We start from the raw sequence: 17182 nt of genomic DNA on the forward strand, positions 1-17182 counted from the left end.
CTGAAGCTCCTAGAGTTTTCAAGGCATTTCGATTATTAGGTCCCTGATCACATACTAGTGCTACGGGATTGAATTCTATTTTATGTAATCCCTGAACAACATATTTAATTAGTTGGGAGAGGGTTTCTCCCTTTACCGATGTTTCGGATGTAAAGTAGCAAAGAGGAATTTTCCAGTTGTCAAAAATTCCTCTTATATAAAAAACTAATCCTACATTAGCAATGCCCTTTTTACGCCCAAGAAACCCTAAATCCTCATAGCCTTCAATATAGTCGTGGCACTGATTGTAATCTAACTTACAGTTTAATACAATTTCGTCAAAAAGCAGAGCGCAAACTCGTTCTGATTTACTCATTGTTTTAGCTTTTAAAGCTAATTTTTTTGTCAACGTATTTTCTAACCCAGTTTTTAGATTTATAACTTTTAACCATGATTGTATTGTTCTTACAGCTGGAAGACAAAATAATAAATTATTTCTAAGAAATTTATAACATCCCGGGGATTTATAATATAAAGACAGAGCAAACTGCTTTTCATCTGTTTTCCAACAGTTTCTTTTACGCGATGGCAACTGCATGTTGATGAAAGTTTTGACACTGTGACTTTTAGTTTTAAAAAGATTAATCAAACATTCTTGATTTGCATTTTTTCTCTTTAAGCGAATATTTCTCATTTTATGATTACGGAGTTTTTTCTTACAATTAACTAATCTAACTGTTAAGCTACTGCATTTCCGTTTCACTTGCGACTTAGTAGATGAAGGGGTTCCTGGTTCGCCAAACATTACCATATCAGACTCAGCAGTTAATATTTTTTTTAAATCGTCAGGACACGAAGGAGTAATGTATTGCAAATACTGAAGATCTTCTGAACCGGAACTTTCTTCAACTTCTCTAGTTCTTTTTCTGGAGTAAGTTCTCAGCTGGTTATCTAAAAACCAACATAGAGTATGTGTAGAAGCCACCCTGCATGATTTTTTTTGATATATACACATCAGGATGTTTTAGAGTTGTGCGGTTACAAAACTCTAGGGCAGATTCCGCTCAGCAAAATATGGAAAAAAGTTCATAAAGTAGGTATATAAACATAGGTCCAAAAATGCTTGTTTCTAAAGTTCCAGGAAGCCCATTTAGACCCACATTTACATGGACTCTTTTCCATATTTTTTTAAGCATAATCTCCCCTAAAGTTTTGATTTTGTCCTCGCAATACTCGCAATTGTAAAACACTTGTTTATATTGTGGAACACGATTGTTGTTTTTGTAATAAAACCGTCTTTATTATTTTTTTTTCAAAAAAAGTTTGATAATTCAAAATTATCTACTTATTACCTACTATTAATCCTATTATTTTGTTATTTTATTAATGTTATTTTAAATTAAAATACTAGGTTTTAAATTAAATAGTTATAAAACGTAAATACTGCGTAGGTACTTTTTTTATTTACATAAAACAAAACTGTATCTTAATAATTTTTTTTTTTAATTTAAACTATTTAATATTTTTTATAATATAAATATTATTTAAACTTACGTTGACCGGCGGCGTTTGATAACACAACTTCTATTTCGTTGTTAGGCTCTTGAACAGCTTTTTCTGCAGGGTATTGCGGGGTATTTTCATCAGGTAAATCTGGAATATAAAAATGTAGGTACATAATAATAATAGGTATATTAGGTATATTATTAAAATAGTTTTAATGAAATTTCGCATGCAATTCTGATTATAATACAAAGGCAGTTTTTTTTTTAATATTTTAATTTTAATGTACCTACAAGAGACAACAGAAACACTAGCTAAAATGCTACACAAATTTACATATACATACTTACATATATAAAAAAAATCGAGCTTAGAGTGATGAATAAGTTGAATATACAGTTATCAGTTATGTTACCTTAAGTCATTAAGCACTTAATTTGACAGGATTAATATCAAAATTAAGCCTATTTTTTTTCTAAAGCTGTAGCATTTTAGATGAGGTTTCTGTATATTTAAATTAGGTACAATATTTTAAAAACGGTGCATTATATTAGATTTTCGCAAGTACAACTTTTTTTTCAAAATCAAATGAAGAATATGTACATAATATATTAGAGCTAACTTTTTATACAAAAAAAATTGACAAAAATGGAAATTTATTAAAATTTTATTAAAATCGATTTGGCAGTTTTAAAGTTATGATAAATAAATAAAAAAAAGCTTTTATATTATAAACATTAAAAAAATTTTAAATGAAAGCTTTTTTTTTAATTTTCAAATAAACCATTTTTTTTTCTACTTTTACTGCCTGTATCTTTGTGGTTATGTTATTAAACATTTTTGAGAAAAATTTTATCATGAAACTTTCAATTTTATTTATCTATCCACATATTGAAATTAATGACGTTTGAACCTAACCACCCAGTATACCTATGTAAATGTACATAACGGTACTATGTAAGGACCTATGCATAGGTAATATAAATGCTAGGTATAATAATTTTTACCTATATTATTAAATTTATTAACCCTTTAAAAAAAAAGCTCATACTTGCTACATACTGACATACTAGTAGGTTGTAAGTATAGTAAGGTACATATCATAAATACGTTTACATATTTAAAAAACAGCCTGAAAGTTAATACCTATAAGTACCTACCTAGTGAATATTAATATAGGTATATTTCATAAATGAAAGACTACCTTTACTTACCTATATTTTAAAAAGTTTAGGTATAAACCTATAAATAAACTTTTTGAAATGTAAACTAGGTACTTACCTATTAAAATTTGTATAACTATTTGAATTTAATAGACCTACCTTTCCAGAATATAGGAGCAGCCATTTTCTGTAGCAACGATCTTCCACCGCTAACATAAATTTGATCTTTGACAAAATGTTTTTCACAAATAAGTCTATCTTTAAGATCCCCTTCATCCATTAAAAAAATTTTCTCGTTGCCACAGTTTTGCACCCACTGCGCTAGTATTTCCGGCCTTGCTACAGGAAATTTAAAAAATTTTACCGTGTTATTGTTTTTCTTGCGAATGCTACTGCATGCACGATACACGCAAGCATTCATTTTGATGCTCGACATAACAAAATTTAATTAAAATATCAAAAAAAAACACTCACAAAACACTTAATATAAAATAGCAAAAAAACGCTGTGCAAAAACTCCTTCCAATGCGTTCAGTACCGATTATACGGCTCCACTGATGTTTTTAATAATATTAGCAATCTCGCGCTCCCGCGCTAGTAGAGCCATCTATCCGCCGTATACTTTTAGTGGCACGTTTTCGCCCATAATATCGCGCATCTTCCCAATTTCTCAATCAACGCGTAAATGACCTACATTTTCTGTCGCCATAGTTTAAATTATTGTAACTTTTGCACTAACGCACTCAAGTACTGCCCGTGGAATTCCAAGCGTTTTTCTTTGTAAATGTTTATTTTAAAACACTATAATTTTATTTTTTATTTATAAGAAAAATAAAAAACAGTGAAAATCCTCGTCGCCAATGTAATGTTCCGGGTTATTGTTTAACTCTAATAAAACACCGGTAATAATACTAACTGCTTATTTATTTAATAACTTAATAAATTCCTTTTTACTTTTACCACAAACGTTTTGTTAAACTCATGACCCGAGTACAACTGATCTCGATAGTAAGAATCTACCGCATTTTTCGCTAGAATGTGCGGTATGTCGTACTAAATACGCTAATCTGGACGCATTACTTATTTTATTTAAACTGAAAGATACTACAGTACCAAAACTTGCTAAATCCACTCTGACAAAGCAAAACTTGTATTATCCATTTTTCTTTAGCTTTTTTCTAAAAAACTACTTATTTTCAATTTATTTTAGCGTCGAAAAATAATCCACTTTATATATTTTGACAATCTCTACCTTTAAGGGTTTTTCTACACTCAAACTAACTTCCATAAACATAAGTTTTTTTCACTCAAACTAATTTCCATAAGTTTTGCTTTGGGACGCCTCATATAAAGGACAATACATAATACATAATAGAACAAAAAAATTAGCTGAGTTTAGAAAACTCTCGGCGAGAATATTCTCTTAAGAAAACTTCTTACTCTTCTTACATTACCTAGAAAACACTTAAAAGGACAAATAAAAAGTGCCTCCAAAAGCCTAGAATAAATTAAAATATTATTTCATAAATCAGAGTTGAAACGTCAAGTGTGACTGAACATGTTTTAAAAACTGTCACTTTGTAGGGATAGACAACTTAAAATTTCTTAAACCAGTTAATAACAATAGAAAATTAGATTCATACGAAAGTTTAGCAATATTCAAAAATCAAAAACACATTCTTAACAGGGATGTCTTATAGTCAATTATATAATTTAGTTAGTGTTTAAGATTTGTTTTGCCATGCTTCATTGCCTTTTCCACTCTATTAGTTTATCATTAGTATACAGGGTGTTACTTAAAGGTATGTCATAATTTAAAAGGGACATTCCTGGACCGATTTTAAGTCAAAAAGTTCATATAAACATGGGTCCTAAAATGATTAGTTTTTAAGATACAGGGTGTTGAAGTTTTATTTTTTTTTTGTTTTTAATAAATTTTTCAAATACGGTTTAAAATATTGAACTGAATTTTGGCACAGGATATTATGGCATAAAAACACATTTTTTAGATGTTCACCTACTTTTTTTTAGCAACCAGTGGCGTAGCTATGATGAATTTTTAATACAATTTTACAAAAATACTACGCCATTGACTTACGAAAAAAATTATGATTTTATCTTAATTATCAATCAGTTATAAACAAAAAATTCCTCCATGACTTTTGCTGTAAATCTTACCGTTTGGGTGTAATCGTTAATTTAAAAAACGTCTTACATAATTACGTCTTACATACCAACGGTACATTTTTCAAATATTTATTTTCAAGCCATTTTTTACAAACTGGTGAACAAAAAGCAACAACAATTAAATACAATACATACATACACAATTTACAACAAATGTTGGAAATGACCACCTCTTGCCTCTATGCAGGCTTCTGATGTTCTTCTCATAGAATCACGAACTCTTTCGAAAATTCCAGGCGTATTTCGTATAGTTTCACATCCGTCAATAATTCTATTTCTTAGTTCTTCTAATGTCACAGTTGGTGTCTGATAAACCAATGTTTTTAGGTGTCCCCACAAAAAAAATCTAGGCTATTTAAGTCAGGTGATCTAGGTGGCCAAAACTGTGGTCCTCCACGGCCTATCCATTTATTTCGGTAGACTCTATTTAAATGCTCACGAGCCAATATGCTAAAGTGGGCTGGAGCACCATCATGCAGAAACCAAAGTTTTTTTTTTATGGTAAACACAAGCACAAGAGGAAAGTCCTATGTCACTCTTAGAGTGGTGCTTGTGCGAAGATATTTGTGGGCATTTATCTTGAATCGCTGTATGTTGTATGCGTCGGGAAATATGTGAGGTGGAAGCGCGTTCCACAAAGTCCCGATACAGCGACGTCCTTGGGGTAGGCAGGTGGACTCGATGTTGATGAGCCGCAACTGCTAGACGCGTCCTTCTTGCCGGAACAGCCCTGGGTGGAATCAGGCCTGCCAACTCAGAGGAGCACTTACCGTGATAATAACGGTAGAATAAACAGAGATCAGCCACCTTTCCCCTGTGCTCCAGACTATCCAGAATCCTTGTCAGTTCTGGTTTGTCGATAAGACGAATAGCTCTCTTCTGTATAGAATCCAGCAGGTTTAAACTATGCTTGGGTGCAGAGCTCCAGACATGCGAGCAATACTCGAGGGAAGGGCGTATTTGAGCCTTATAAAGAGTCAGCAGCTGTTTTGGTGTATACAGTTTTTTCGTTTTGAAAAGCACTCCGAGTTTTTTTGGAAGCCGCCCTGGCGACCTCGGCAACGTGGTCATGCCAGGATACACTGTTGGTGACCTCGACTCCTAGAAGATTGTAAGTAAGACCTAGTAAAGATGATTTCATTGGCAATGTTTTCCCTGCCATAACCAGCTCCGGGCCACCAAGGTTAGTCTTCATCGTAAACACGGCAGCCTGCGTTTTTTTAGTGTTAAAATTGACCAAATTGTTATTGCCCCACTCCAAGATTGCTTTAATATCGTTGTTGGTTAAAGCTACTCGTTGCTGCCTAAGATTCTGAGAACTTGCGGTTGTCGTTGGTTTGGCGGACTTAAATGTGGAAATAAGTGTGCTATCGTCCGCAAAGCTGTAGATTGGATTGACAGTGGTTCCTAGCAAATCGTTGATATATACCAAGAAAAGAATGGGGGATAGAATGCAAGCATAGAATGTTGTTCAAGAAAACTTTTGATCCAATTCAATAATGAGTTTTGTATGCCGATTGAGGAGAGCTTGGTTAGCAGTCCCTCATGCCACACTCTGTCAAATGCCTTGGAAATGTCAAGAGCGACTGAGCGGGACTCACCGTGCCAGAATATCGCCAGAATGTCGCCGGTGGATCTAAGCTTTCGGAAGCCGTATTGATGATCGCTGATTAGTCCAGATGATTCCAGATATCTTAACAGTTGTTGGTTGACTGCTTTCGCCATAATCTTCGATATTACTGGAACTAGTGCAATCGGGCGGTAATTGGAGGGCATCGTCTTCTTACCCTTTTTGAGTACAGCTTGCACTCGAGCAGTTTTCCAGCTTGTTGGAAATTGGCCCTGCTTATACGATGCCGTGAACAGTCTACATAAGGGAGGAGTCAATTCGTCTGCACAACGTTTTAGTATTAGGGCTGGAATTCCATTGGGTCCAAAAGCTTTGTTGGTGTCTACGCTTTTAAGAATTTTATTTGCCGTAACTGAAGAGGAACATCTTCGAGAAGCAAAGGCAAATCATTTTGGAGAAAATTACAATAATTCTGTCCGTTAAGGTGTCCTAATAAAAAAGATGGTCCAATTAAATGATCGGATACTATACCGATCCAAACGTTTATTAAAAATTGTTCCTGAAAATGTGTCTCTGTAATCGCATGAGGGTTTTCTTGAGCCCAGTAATGATTGTTATGGAAATTGATTATTGCATTTCTGGAGAAAAAAAAAGCTTCGTCCGTAAACAAGATGTTCGCACCAAATTGAGGATTTTGTGTTACTTATTGGAGATACCATCTACAAAATCGCGTACGCGGTTCATAATCTCTAAGAAGCAATGCCTGAACCCTTTGTATGTGAAAAGGATATAACAAAGAATCCCTTAAAATTACCCATACCGTCTTGTAGCAGATGTTCAATACCATACCAATTTTTCGTGTACTTGTGATCGGATCTTCTTCGACTGCATGTAGGACAGCCTCTTCAACTGCCGGTGTCCTAACTGTACGGGGCCTTCCCTCGGCAGAATTAGCCTTAAAACTCCCAGATTCAGCCAGACGACGATGAATGTTTATAAATAGTGTTCTATTTGCGACAGCGCGATTAGGATACCTTTCTTGATACAAACGCCGCGCCTCCATAGCATTACCATTGGCAAGTTTATAAAGGAAATGCATTTGCGTCATTTCCAAATTAGAATAATCTACCATTTTTTTAATAGTACAATTCACGTTTTAAGATCCAAAGGGTACTAAAAACAAACTGTTAAGAATAATCACTAACGCAAGTGTCATAATGTTTAAAACAACAAAAAACAATTTCTGGCAACGAGCAAAGCTAACTTGATTTATTTCCATAATTTTTAAAGATGCATTTTATGCATAAAAGACGTTTTTTTTAATTAACGATTACACCCAAACGGTAAGATTTACAGCAAAAGTCATGGAGGAATTTTTTGTTTATAATTGATTGATAATTAAGATAAAATCATAATTTTTTTCGTAAGTCAATGGCGTAGTATTTTTTTTGTAAAATTGTATTAAAAATTCATCATAGCTACGCCACTGATTGCTAAAAAAAAGTAGGTGAACATCTAAAAAATGTGTTTTTATGCCATAATATCCTGTGCCAAAATTCAGTTCAATATTTTAAACCGTATTTGAAAAATGTATTAAAAACGAAAAAAAAAATAAAACTTTAACACCCTGTATCTTAAAAACTAAGCATTTTAGGACCCATGTTTATATGAACTTTTCGACTTAAAATCGGTCCAGGAATGTCCCTTTTAAATTATGACATACCTTTAAGTAACACCCTGTATAATGAGATTTGTAAGGAGTTTTAGTTTAGTTTTAATCTTCTCCTGAAGATGCTAGCATCGTTAGTGAAACACGTGTCGAGAGTAAAAATAAAGAGTTTTCGTTAGTGGTAGAACTGTCTCGTAATTTAATTTCAGTGTTATATAGAAAACCGTGACGAAAAAAGACTTATCGATATTTAAGTATGTAAATTTTTCCGAAAGGTAAGTTTTTCGCATAGATAGGGAGGAGAAGAAAAAGATCAGATTTAGATCAAGGGCAAAACCCTGGATCTGGCAGTATTTTACAACATTAAACAAATCAGAAACATACATCACAAAAAAGACAGGCTCAAAACAGATCCCTGAGGTATTCCAGATGTTATATATTTAGTATTTGAGAAAGTTTGACCTTCCAAGACTACTATTTGCATTCCGTCAATATGACCTAGTAAACATTGACATACAATATACATTTTAAAATTACATACAACAAGTATGATCTAAAAAACATTCGAGAAATATTATTAAATCCGTAATAGATAAGCAAATGATGAACTGAGGTTGACACCTTGAGTCAATGCTTTGGAAAAGTCAAGCTTTATAAGTGCTGTGGAGTCACCTCTGTCGTAACGTTTAGTAAGAAAGATGTCGTGCTATGTTGTTCTAAACCCGATTGCTTATACGGAATAATACAACAATACATTTTTCCAAAACTTTAGAGATGACTGTGATAACTGAAATTGGTCGAAGGTCGCAGAAGTTAGTTGGATTACTAATTTTAGCCAAACGTGTTAAGAAATAAGTTTTCCACATATCAGGGAAATACCCAGTTTCTAGGCAACAGTTTATAATAGGTGTAATATGTGGAGACAGCTTTGTAATACAGTATTACAACATTGACGCCGGTGTTGAATAACAACTGTGTAAATTTGATTTAAGGTTTAAAACTATGGTAAAAATTTCCTCGAGAAAATTTCAAATTTAGTTCATGCATAAACTGCTTGTTAAAAAAATTAGCAATTCTTTCTGGACAACTATCTAATGGGATATAAACTAAAGCAAGAATCATTAAATTTGTTTGAATCTTGGGGATTTAAAGGAATAGATCTATTAGAGACAATTTTTAGACTTATTAGCATTATTTCCAATCGGCGACACTTTAATATTTACATCTTTTTAATATTTTTTAAGCCTTGACAATGCCTTATTTTTTCATTCATAAAAAGCTGCACATTGGCTTATCTACGGGGTACAGAGCTTAGACGTTTTTGACGTCGCAAATGGTGCATGTTTATCAAATAAATAAAAACCAAATATTACTAGTAAGGTACCTAATTTTTTGATCTAAATTATTTATATAGTACATATTATCATAAATAATTTTATTTAGATCCTTATAAAAATTAACATTTTAATAAAAATATTTTATTATTATTTTTATTGGAATGTTTAAAATTCCTACTTTTTTTCTCAATTTGAAAACTACAGAATATAGATTGATAGTCACTTAATAAATCAGCGTTAAATACTGCAGCCCTTGTAATATTGTGGGTTTTTAAAGATAGATAACATCGATTAATAATTATTGAGAAAAACCAGTAATAGAAGTAGGCTCATTTATTAACTGGGTAAAATCATAAGCCTTACAGCTTCAAATCAATTAAAATAATATTTGTTTAATGATTAGCCTTACCCAGTATAATATGCTGCCCAGTATTCATACTGTGGACAGGCAAATAATAATATAATCGTAGCGCAGCCGGATTTTATACATATAAATAAATAGTATATTGTATACCCAGTAGGAACAGCTTAACATTCCCGGGCGATCGTAAAATTGCCAGTCGAGGCGCAAGCCGAGACTGGCAATACGGAGTGTGGCTTTTCCTACGAGGTCTACATACTATTTTTCCGAAAATCGGGAATCATTAAAATTACGGTAAATTATTACTAATCATGTTTAAAATTTCAAATCAACATTATTATTTTCCCTTAAATAAAAGAAGCCATGAAACATTGTTTCGTAACTACGGAAACGAAGTACATAATTTTAAATTGTCAAACTTGACGAGTGAAAAGTTTATTTGTGGCGTCTTTCCAAAGTGTTGATTTTTTAACGTTTTAAAAAGCCAAAGTAACGTGTAAAATGATGAGTGATGATGACTGTTCTATTTCTGGAACCCCCTCAGAACTCACGAAGGCAGTGAATGCTGCATCATTGGAATTGTTACCAGTAAAATCTACAAATAAGTATAACTATGCATACAACCTCTTTATGGACTACCGTACGAATAAAAATGTAACTTCTTTCTCGGAAAATGTTGTAATGGCATACTTCTTGGAGCTTGGTTCCAAGATGAAATCTTGAAGTTTATGGGCCAATTATTCAATGCTGAAGGCAACCCTTGCAATTAGACATGATGTGGATATATCTAAATATTCAAAACTTCGGGCAATCCTGAAACGGCAAGCACATGCCTATAAGCCAACAAAATTCAAGATTTTAACTAAAGAAGAAATAAACAAATTTATTCAGGAAGCTCCAGATAAGGAATATTTAATGATTAAAGTAACTTACAAAACTTCAAATTATATTTGGATTCTTTACATGCTTATTTATTGTTGTAGGTAGCTGTAATATTTGGAATTTCCGGAGCTTGCAGAATGGACGAGCTGGTTAAAATGACTGTATAAGATATACAAGACCTACTATCTAAACTTTTAGTTACCATACCGGATTCAAAAACCAATACATCAAGATCATTTATAGTAAACGAAATGTACTTAAATCTATACCGCAAGTATGTCTCTTTAAGACCAAGAAACATGAATACTACTCGATTTTTTTTAAGTACCAAAATGAAAAAGGTTGTAGACAAGTAGTAGGAATTCACCGATTTAGAAACATGCCTAAAATAGTGGCCAGTTATTTGAATTTGTCAAACTCGAAAGAATATACCGGCCACTGTTTTCGTCGATCTTCTGCCACAATGCTTGTTGATTCTGGTGGAGATATTACTAGTTTAAAGAGACTGGGTGGATGGAAATCAACAAACGTCGCTGAAGGATATATAGAAGAGTCTCTTACTAATAAGGAAGAAGTGGCAAATAAAATTTTCACAGCAGAAAATCTAATATTTCTAATACTGCAGTAACGCCCAATATTAGTTATTGTCATACAAATAAAATTATTAGTTTGGAAAATATTCAACAAAATAATGCTATTAGTTCCCAAGTTCTTCCAGTTTTCAATACTTGTACTAATTGACAAAACCCAGTAAATATAACAAATAATAAGTAATAATTTTAAAATATAATGTTAACCTTGTTTGTGCTAAAGGTTTTAAAAAAAAAATTGTTTAGGAGCAACCTGTTCGCATTTATGTTCTAAAGTTTACTGTATGGAAATAACATTTCCTTACAGTACAGAAATAAATATTTCCTTACTGTTATTTTCGGTTGCCAGGCAACAATTAAGTTGGAGGAAATATTGACTTTTCCTTTCAAATATGTTATCAAAAATGTTATTATTTCTTATCGATTTTCGGAAAACGTATATTTTTCAAATAAATAAGCAGCACAAGAGGTAAATTTTACAGCGAACGAGACAGGATGTATTAACGCTAAAACAGGATTTCGCAGGATTTTCAGTTTTAAAGAACGTAGAATTGGCTAAAAGGAAAACTTTGCAGCTAGACTCTTGGAGGAAGTTGTGTCAGACATTGTCAGTGATAACTTACGCCTCAAAATAGGAAAAATTAATTAGACTAAACTGTTAATATTGGAAAAGACAGAAATGAAAAACCTAGGCCTATACTAGTGAAACGTGTTAGAGAGAGTATTGTGAGTGAAATTCTAGACAACTGTAATAAATTAAAGGCAACTCAAATTTTTATCGGGAGAGATTTAACTGAACAAAAAAGAACTGAAAATTCTCTACGATTTTTTTTAAATAGCTAGAAAAGAACAGTTCTGAAAAATTGTAAAATCGAAGCTTATCATTAGGCACGACGAATATACAGTCGAAATACTAAAAAGGTTGGACACAACTACATCTTTGGAACCTTTAGTGCCAAACACAAGTGCGCCACCCACTCCAGCACCAAGGAGTTAACAGATTGAAGATTTGAGCAAAGGCAGAACTACCCTCCAAAGTCTTTCCCAAAAGAGAAAAACCAAAAAGAAAACCGAAGAAGATGAATTAATATCGAAACAGGACCTTAAGCAACAAAAAAGCCGTAAACCGAAAACAAAAAAATGAAATTTCACCTAACCAAACAATGGAAGGACTAACACATATATAAAAATTAAAATCAGTTCAAAAATGGTTTTTAAAAAACTTTTTTAGCAGAGACATATCTCATAAATAACCTATTTTGTGAAAGTAAGATATTAGATTTGCGTCAAGTTTTAAAGCGTAGAAAAGTTTTTAATGATTTAATAAATCTTAAATACATCCATTGAATGTTTTTTGTTTCAAACTGCTTTTGAAATAATATCAACTTACATGTATTACTATTATACAGTGCGAGTCTGTAACTTGGAAAAAATTCGATAATAAATAAATGGGGGCATATTCGGAAAAACGCTCGGACACGTCAATTGAGATTGTAAGTTGCGCATTTTTTACAATAAAGTTTTTATACAGGGTGTGCCATCTAGGGGGGGCTAATACCAACTTTCTTATTTTAAATCGGACACCCTATATGTTATTATATTTTTGGATTCTCCACAAAATTCTAAACATTTTGTTGTATCACATGCTATACCTTTATTCGATTGTTTATAAGATAGAGGGCGTTAAAAAAAAAAACTACTAAATAAACTTAAAGAGGGCATTTTTTAATCTTTTTCTTTAATAAGTATTCCAAATGTAAAGCAATTACTATTTGGCAATGCCCTAAAAATACTACAAGTTCATTTTGAACGTTTCTTATGCATTCTGGAAAAATGTTTCGCCTTATTCTAGTTTTCGACTCCTCAATATTTGCCGACTTGGTCACATAAGCTTTGGATTTCAAATATCCCCATGGGAAAAAATCTAGCAGAGTCAAATCGGGCGATCTTGGTGGCCATTCAAAAGGTTCTCTCCTGCCAATTTATCTGTCTGGAAAAATGAAACCAGATGTTTCTATTCGGAATATCAGCTTCTATTGGATCAGGGAATAGAACAGCTAGATTTGGAATTAGTTCTTCTTGTAGAAACTGTAAGTACCTGGCTCCATTTCAATTTTTTTCGAAGAAAATTGGGCCTATAACTTGCTAACCTAGAATTCCAGCCCAAACATCTTAAAAGAGAATGTTTTCTGTAATAAGATTATTGTTCTGTATTAATTCCATAAATTGTACACAAAATTCAATTCTTCTATCTGCATCCTCCTTATTGGGTTCCTGAAGAATTGTTAGTTTATAGGGATGAAATTTTTCTCCTTCAAGAAACCTTACCACTGAAGACTGGCTCACTTCCAATTCGCGCCCTACCTGCCTAGTGGAAATATTAGGATTTTCTTCAATGGCTAATAACACATTAATTTTGGTGTTTTTATCGCAGATCGACGAAAACTAGTCATTGTTCTTACGTGATCATTTTCCCAAAACTGTTTTTCAATCTTGCTTGTAGTACTTTGAAATATGATTGGTAAATCGGGATACTTCTGTCTGAATAAATGCAAAACTTCATTTTGGGTTCTTGTTCTATCTCCATACCCAATCATCATTAAGATTATCAATAATGTGCTTTTCACTTAAATAGCCCATTTCGTAAAAAAATTAAAAGAAACTTAAATATGATTATCCGACAGTAAAGGCACGTCTTGTAGCAATGTCAAAATTTATAAAAATGCCACATTTTTATAAGAGATTCATAAAATGCATTACGATTAAAAAACTGTTTAGTGAAACGCTTATTTTTTGAATTTAAAACGTTTTTAAAACAAAAAATCAAAACTTAAAAACTGGTGAATAAAGTTATAGCATGTGATACATCAAAATTTTTGGAGTTTTGTGCAAAATCTAAAAATATAATAACATATAGGGTGTCCCATTTAAAATAGGAAAGTTGGTATAACCCCTGCCTACGTGCCACACCCTGTATAAAAAAAATTATTATAAAAAATGCACAACTTACAATCTTAATTGACGTGTCCCAGCGTTTTTCCGAACACGCTTCAATTTATTTATTATCGAATTTATTACAAGTTACAAACCCGCACTATAAAAGTAATACATGTAAGTTGATATTATTTCAAAAGCAGTTTGAAACAAAAAACATTCAATGGATGTATTCAAGATTTATTAAATCATTAAAAACTTTTCTACGCTTTAAAACTGTATATTGTACTGATTATAGCCCGAAATGAGCTTTCTAACCCGACTATAGCCTGTTTACCCAATAAGGACATAATTAGCTAGATTTAACATTTACCCAATTATGTAACCTTAAATCACGCACAAAAGTGCTTAGTGTGCTTCAGTGAGATTTGTAAATGTTCATTTTTTATTTATTGTATGGTTAGTAACTATATATATTGTATTCCGTTTTTTAATCAACTCTACTATTATAATTATGTCATATAATATTTTATCGAAACATTCAACACAACGCTCTAAATCTGACTTAATTGCGTTGTAAACTGTATCAACAAGAAAAATTGCTTTGCCTATATTTACCTTAACAAAGAAACACTTTAAATCATAAGAAAAGTCAAAGCCAGTAAAAACTTAAGAGGTTTCAAAAATTTGCCGTACATAGACAGCCATCTCTTACCCAATACATATACAAAGTCTTTTCTTAGTTAAGATTAAACTGAAAAATGTATTCATTTATTATTAGACTTTTGACTCGTTTAGTGGTTAAATAATAATATTAAATGAATAGTTGGTAAAATTGTGTTTTTGTTCTATCAATATTCTCAATAATTTAATTATAATAAAATTGTCAATAAAAGACTTACCCTTAATCTCTGATCAACCACCGTCCATACCCTCGTGGCATAATCGTTCGAGGCACCCAAAACCAGGGATCCGGAGGCGTCAAAGTCTACGGCCATTACACCGGCATTACTTCCCACAAGGACACCTTTGCATTCCTGAATTCCTGTAAGAAATTATTGTAAATCATATAAAGGAAATAGCATATCCCTCCGGGTGAAACGTGAACTCATGAGGCATATAAAGCTTCTATTTTACATTTTAAAAGATTTGTTGGTAATTACTTATTTAGTAAAACATGACTGAAAATAACGCCTTCTGTAACAAAATATTTAAAAGAGTTTAACCCTTAAAACACACATAATAGAACAAATTCATTACTACTAAAACAAAACCAATAAATTACTAAGTAAAATTTATTTATATAAAAAAAGACATAAACCTTAACATATAACATAAAACTAGCCTAAAAAACGAAAGACATAGAGCCAATTTATTTCAAGAATCATTTCATGCACCATTTGTATAACAAATAAATAAAATAACAATCAGTCATTTATAAAGATAAAATGCCTTAACCTTAAAGGGCTTAAATAAAACTAAAAATTTTGTTAATAAACAAACAAAACAATGATAATTTGCAATAGCAAAATGCTGTGGAGTGAATTATGATCAAGTCAGCCGTGAGGATAATATTAAGCCCCAAGCAAATGATGTCAGCCCATAGTAATAGTGACGCGTGTCATGCATTGTTTGACTGACCTTTCGAAATGTCCCAAAGTTTCACTTTACGATCGGCGCCACCGGTGGCGAATATCCGATCTAACGGACTCCATTTTATCGCGTTTACCTCGCCTTCGTGTGCATCCTAAAATAAATTATCATCAGAATACATGGGAGTACTAACCTTAATAGTTTTTTGTTTGCATTGTTTCATTACTCTTAGTGCGGATATACACGACGCGGTTTCAACGGATGCGATAGAAATAGATGCGTTTGTACCGCATGGGATATACGCGATACACACTGCGTTGCAAACGGATATGCACTAAGAAAAATTCCAAAATTTAATTGCTTCGAGACTTTCATCGAGTAATAATGTCTTCATTGTTAAGAATTATTTGTGGTCTTAACGTAGAAGATCTTTTGCGAGAATCAGTATAACGTAAATATTGAAGGCACCCATATTTTAAAAGTGGTGTAGAAAAAAAATCGACAAATTTTTATACAAGTATAATGATAAGTTTTTCAATTGTTACAAAATGTCTAAACAATCATTTGGCGATTTGTTAACTATGTTAAAACAAGGTAATTACTGTAATAATTTAGGCAAAAATGACTAAAAACGCGCGTTACAACCAGAACGTGTATCGCGATACATGTAAGTACGTGTGTTGGCTAGGATCATCCCGTCGTCCGTTGCTACCGCAGCAAGCTGCGTTTCTCTTCTGTCTATGCGGTGCTAATGCATCGTGTATCACCTCCTATTTAAACCTATGTGTTGTCGTACTAATGCGGTACCGTTGCGTTTCTTCCGCATCCGTTGAAACTGGATCGTGTATACCCGCACTTAGTGCGCGTATACACGATCCAGTTTCAACGGATGCGGTAGAAACGCAGCGGTACCGCATTGGTACGACAACAAATAGTTTAAAATAGGAGGCAATACACGTTCCGGTTGTAACGCGCGTTTTTAGTCATTTCCACTCAAATTATTACATTAAATACCTTGTTTTAACATAGCTAATAATTCGCCAAATCATTTTTTAGACATTTTTTAATAATTGAAAAACATATCATTATACTGCCGAATATTTGTATAAAAATTGTTGATTTTTCTACTCTACTTTCAAAATATGGATGCCTTCAATGTTTACGTTATATTGGCTCTCGTAAAAGATTTTCTGCTTCAAGATCACAAGTAATTCTAAGCAATGAAGACATTATCTCTCTATGAAAGTCTCAAAGCATTTAAGTTTTGGAATTTGTCTTAGTGCATATCCGTTTTCAACGCAGTATGCATTGCGTATATCCGTATGCGGTAGAAACGCATCCGTTGAAACCGGATCGTGTATACCATCACTTAGATAGAAATTATTAGAAAACTAGATAGGTATTTATATCTTTA

General features: G+C 32.6%; 1 protein-coding gene across 3 annotated transcripts in view; it reads right to left on the minus strand.

The window, feature by feature from the left end:
* Positions 1-17182, minus strand: part of LOC126741573 (autophagy-related protein 16-1) — a 579654-nt gene that overhangs the window by 531706 nt on the left and 30766 nt on the right. For all 3 annotated transcript variants that reach the window (XM_050448051.1, XM_050448050.1, XM_050448049.1), the window contains 2 exons: positions 15817-15922; positions 15078-15220 (listed from right to left, as the gene is read on the minus strand). In XM_050448051.1, the coding sequence (XP_050304008.1) occupies positions 15078-15220; positions 15817-15922 (249 nt within the window). The remainder of the gene's footprint in view (positions 1-15077; positions 15221-15816; positions 15923-17182) is intronic.

This window comes from Anthonomus grandis, chromosome 10 (genome assembly GCF_022605725.1).
Source record: "Anthonomus grandis grandis chromosome 10, icAntGran1.3, whole genome shotgun sequence".
Lineage (NCBI taxonomy): Eukaryota > Metazoa > Arthropoda > Insecta > Coleoptera > Curculionidae > Anthonomus > Anthonomus grandis.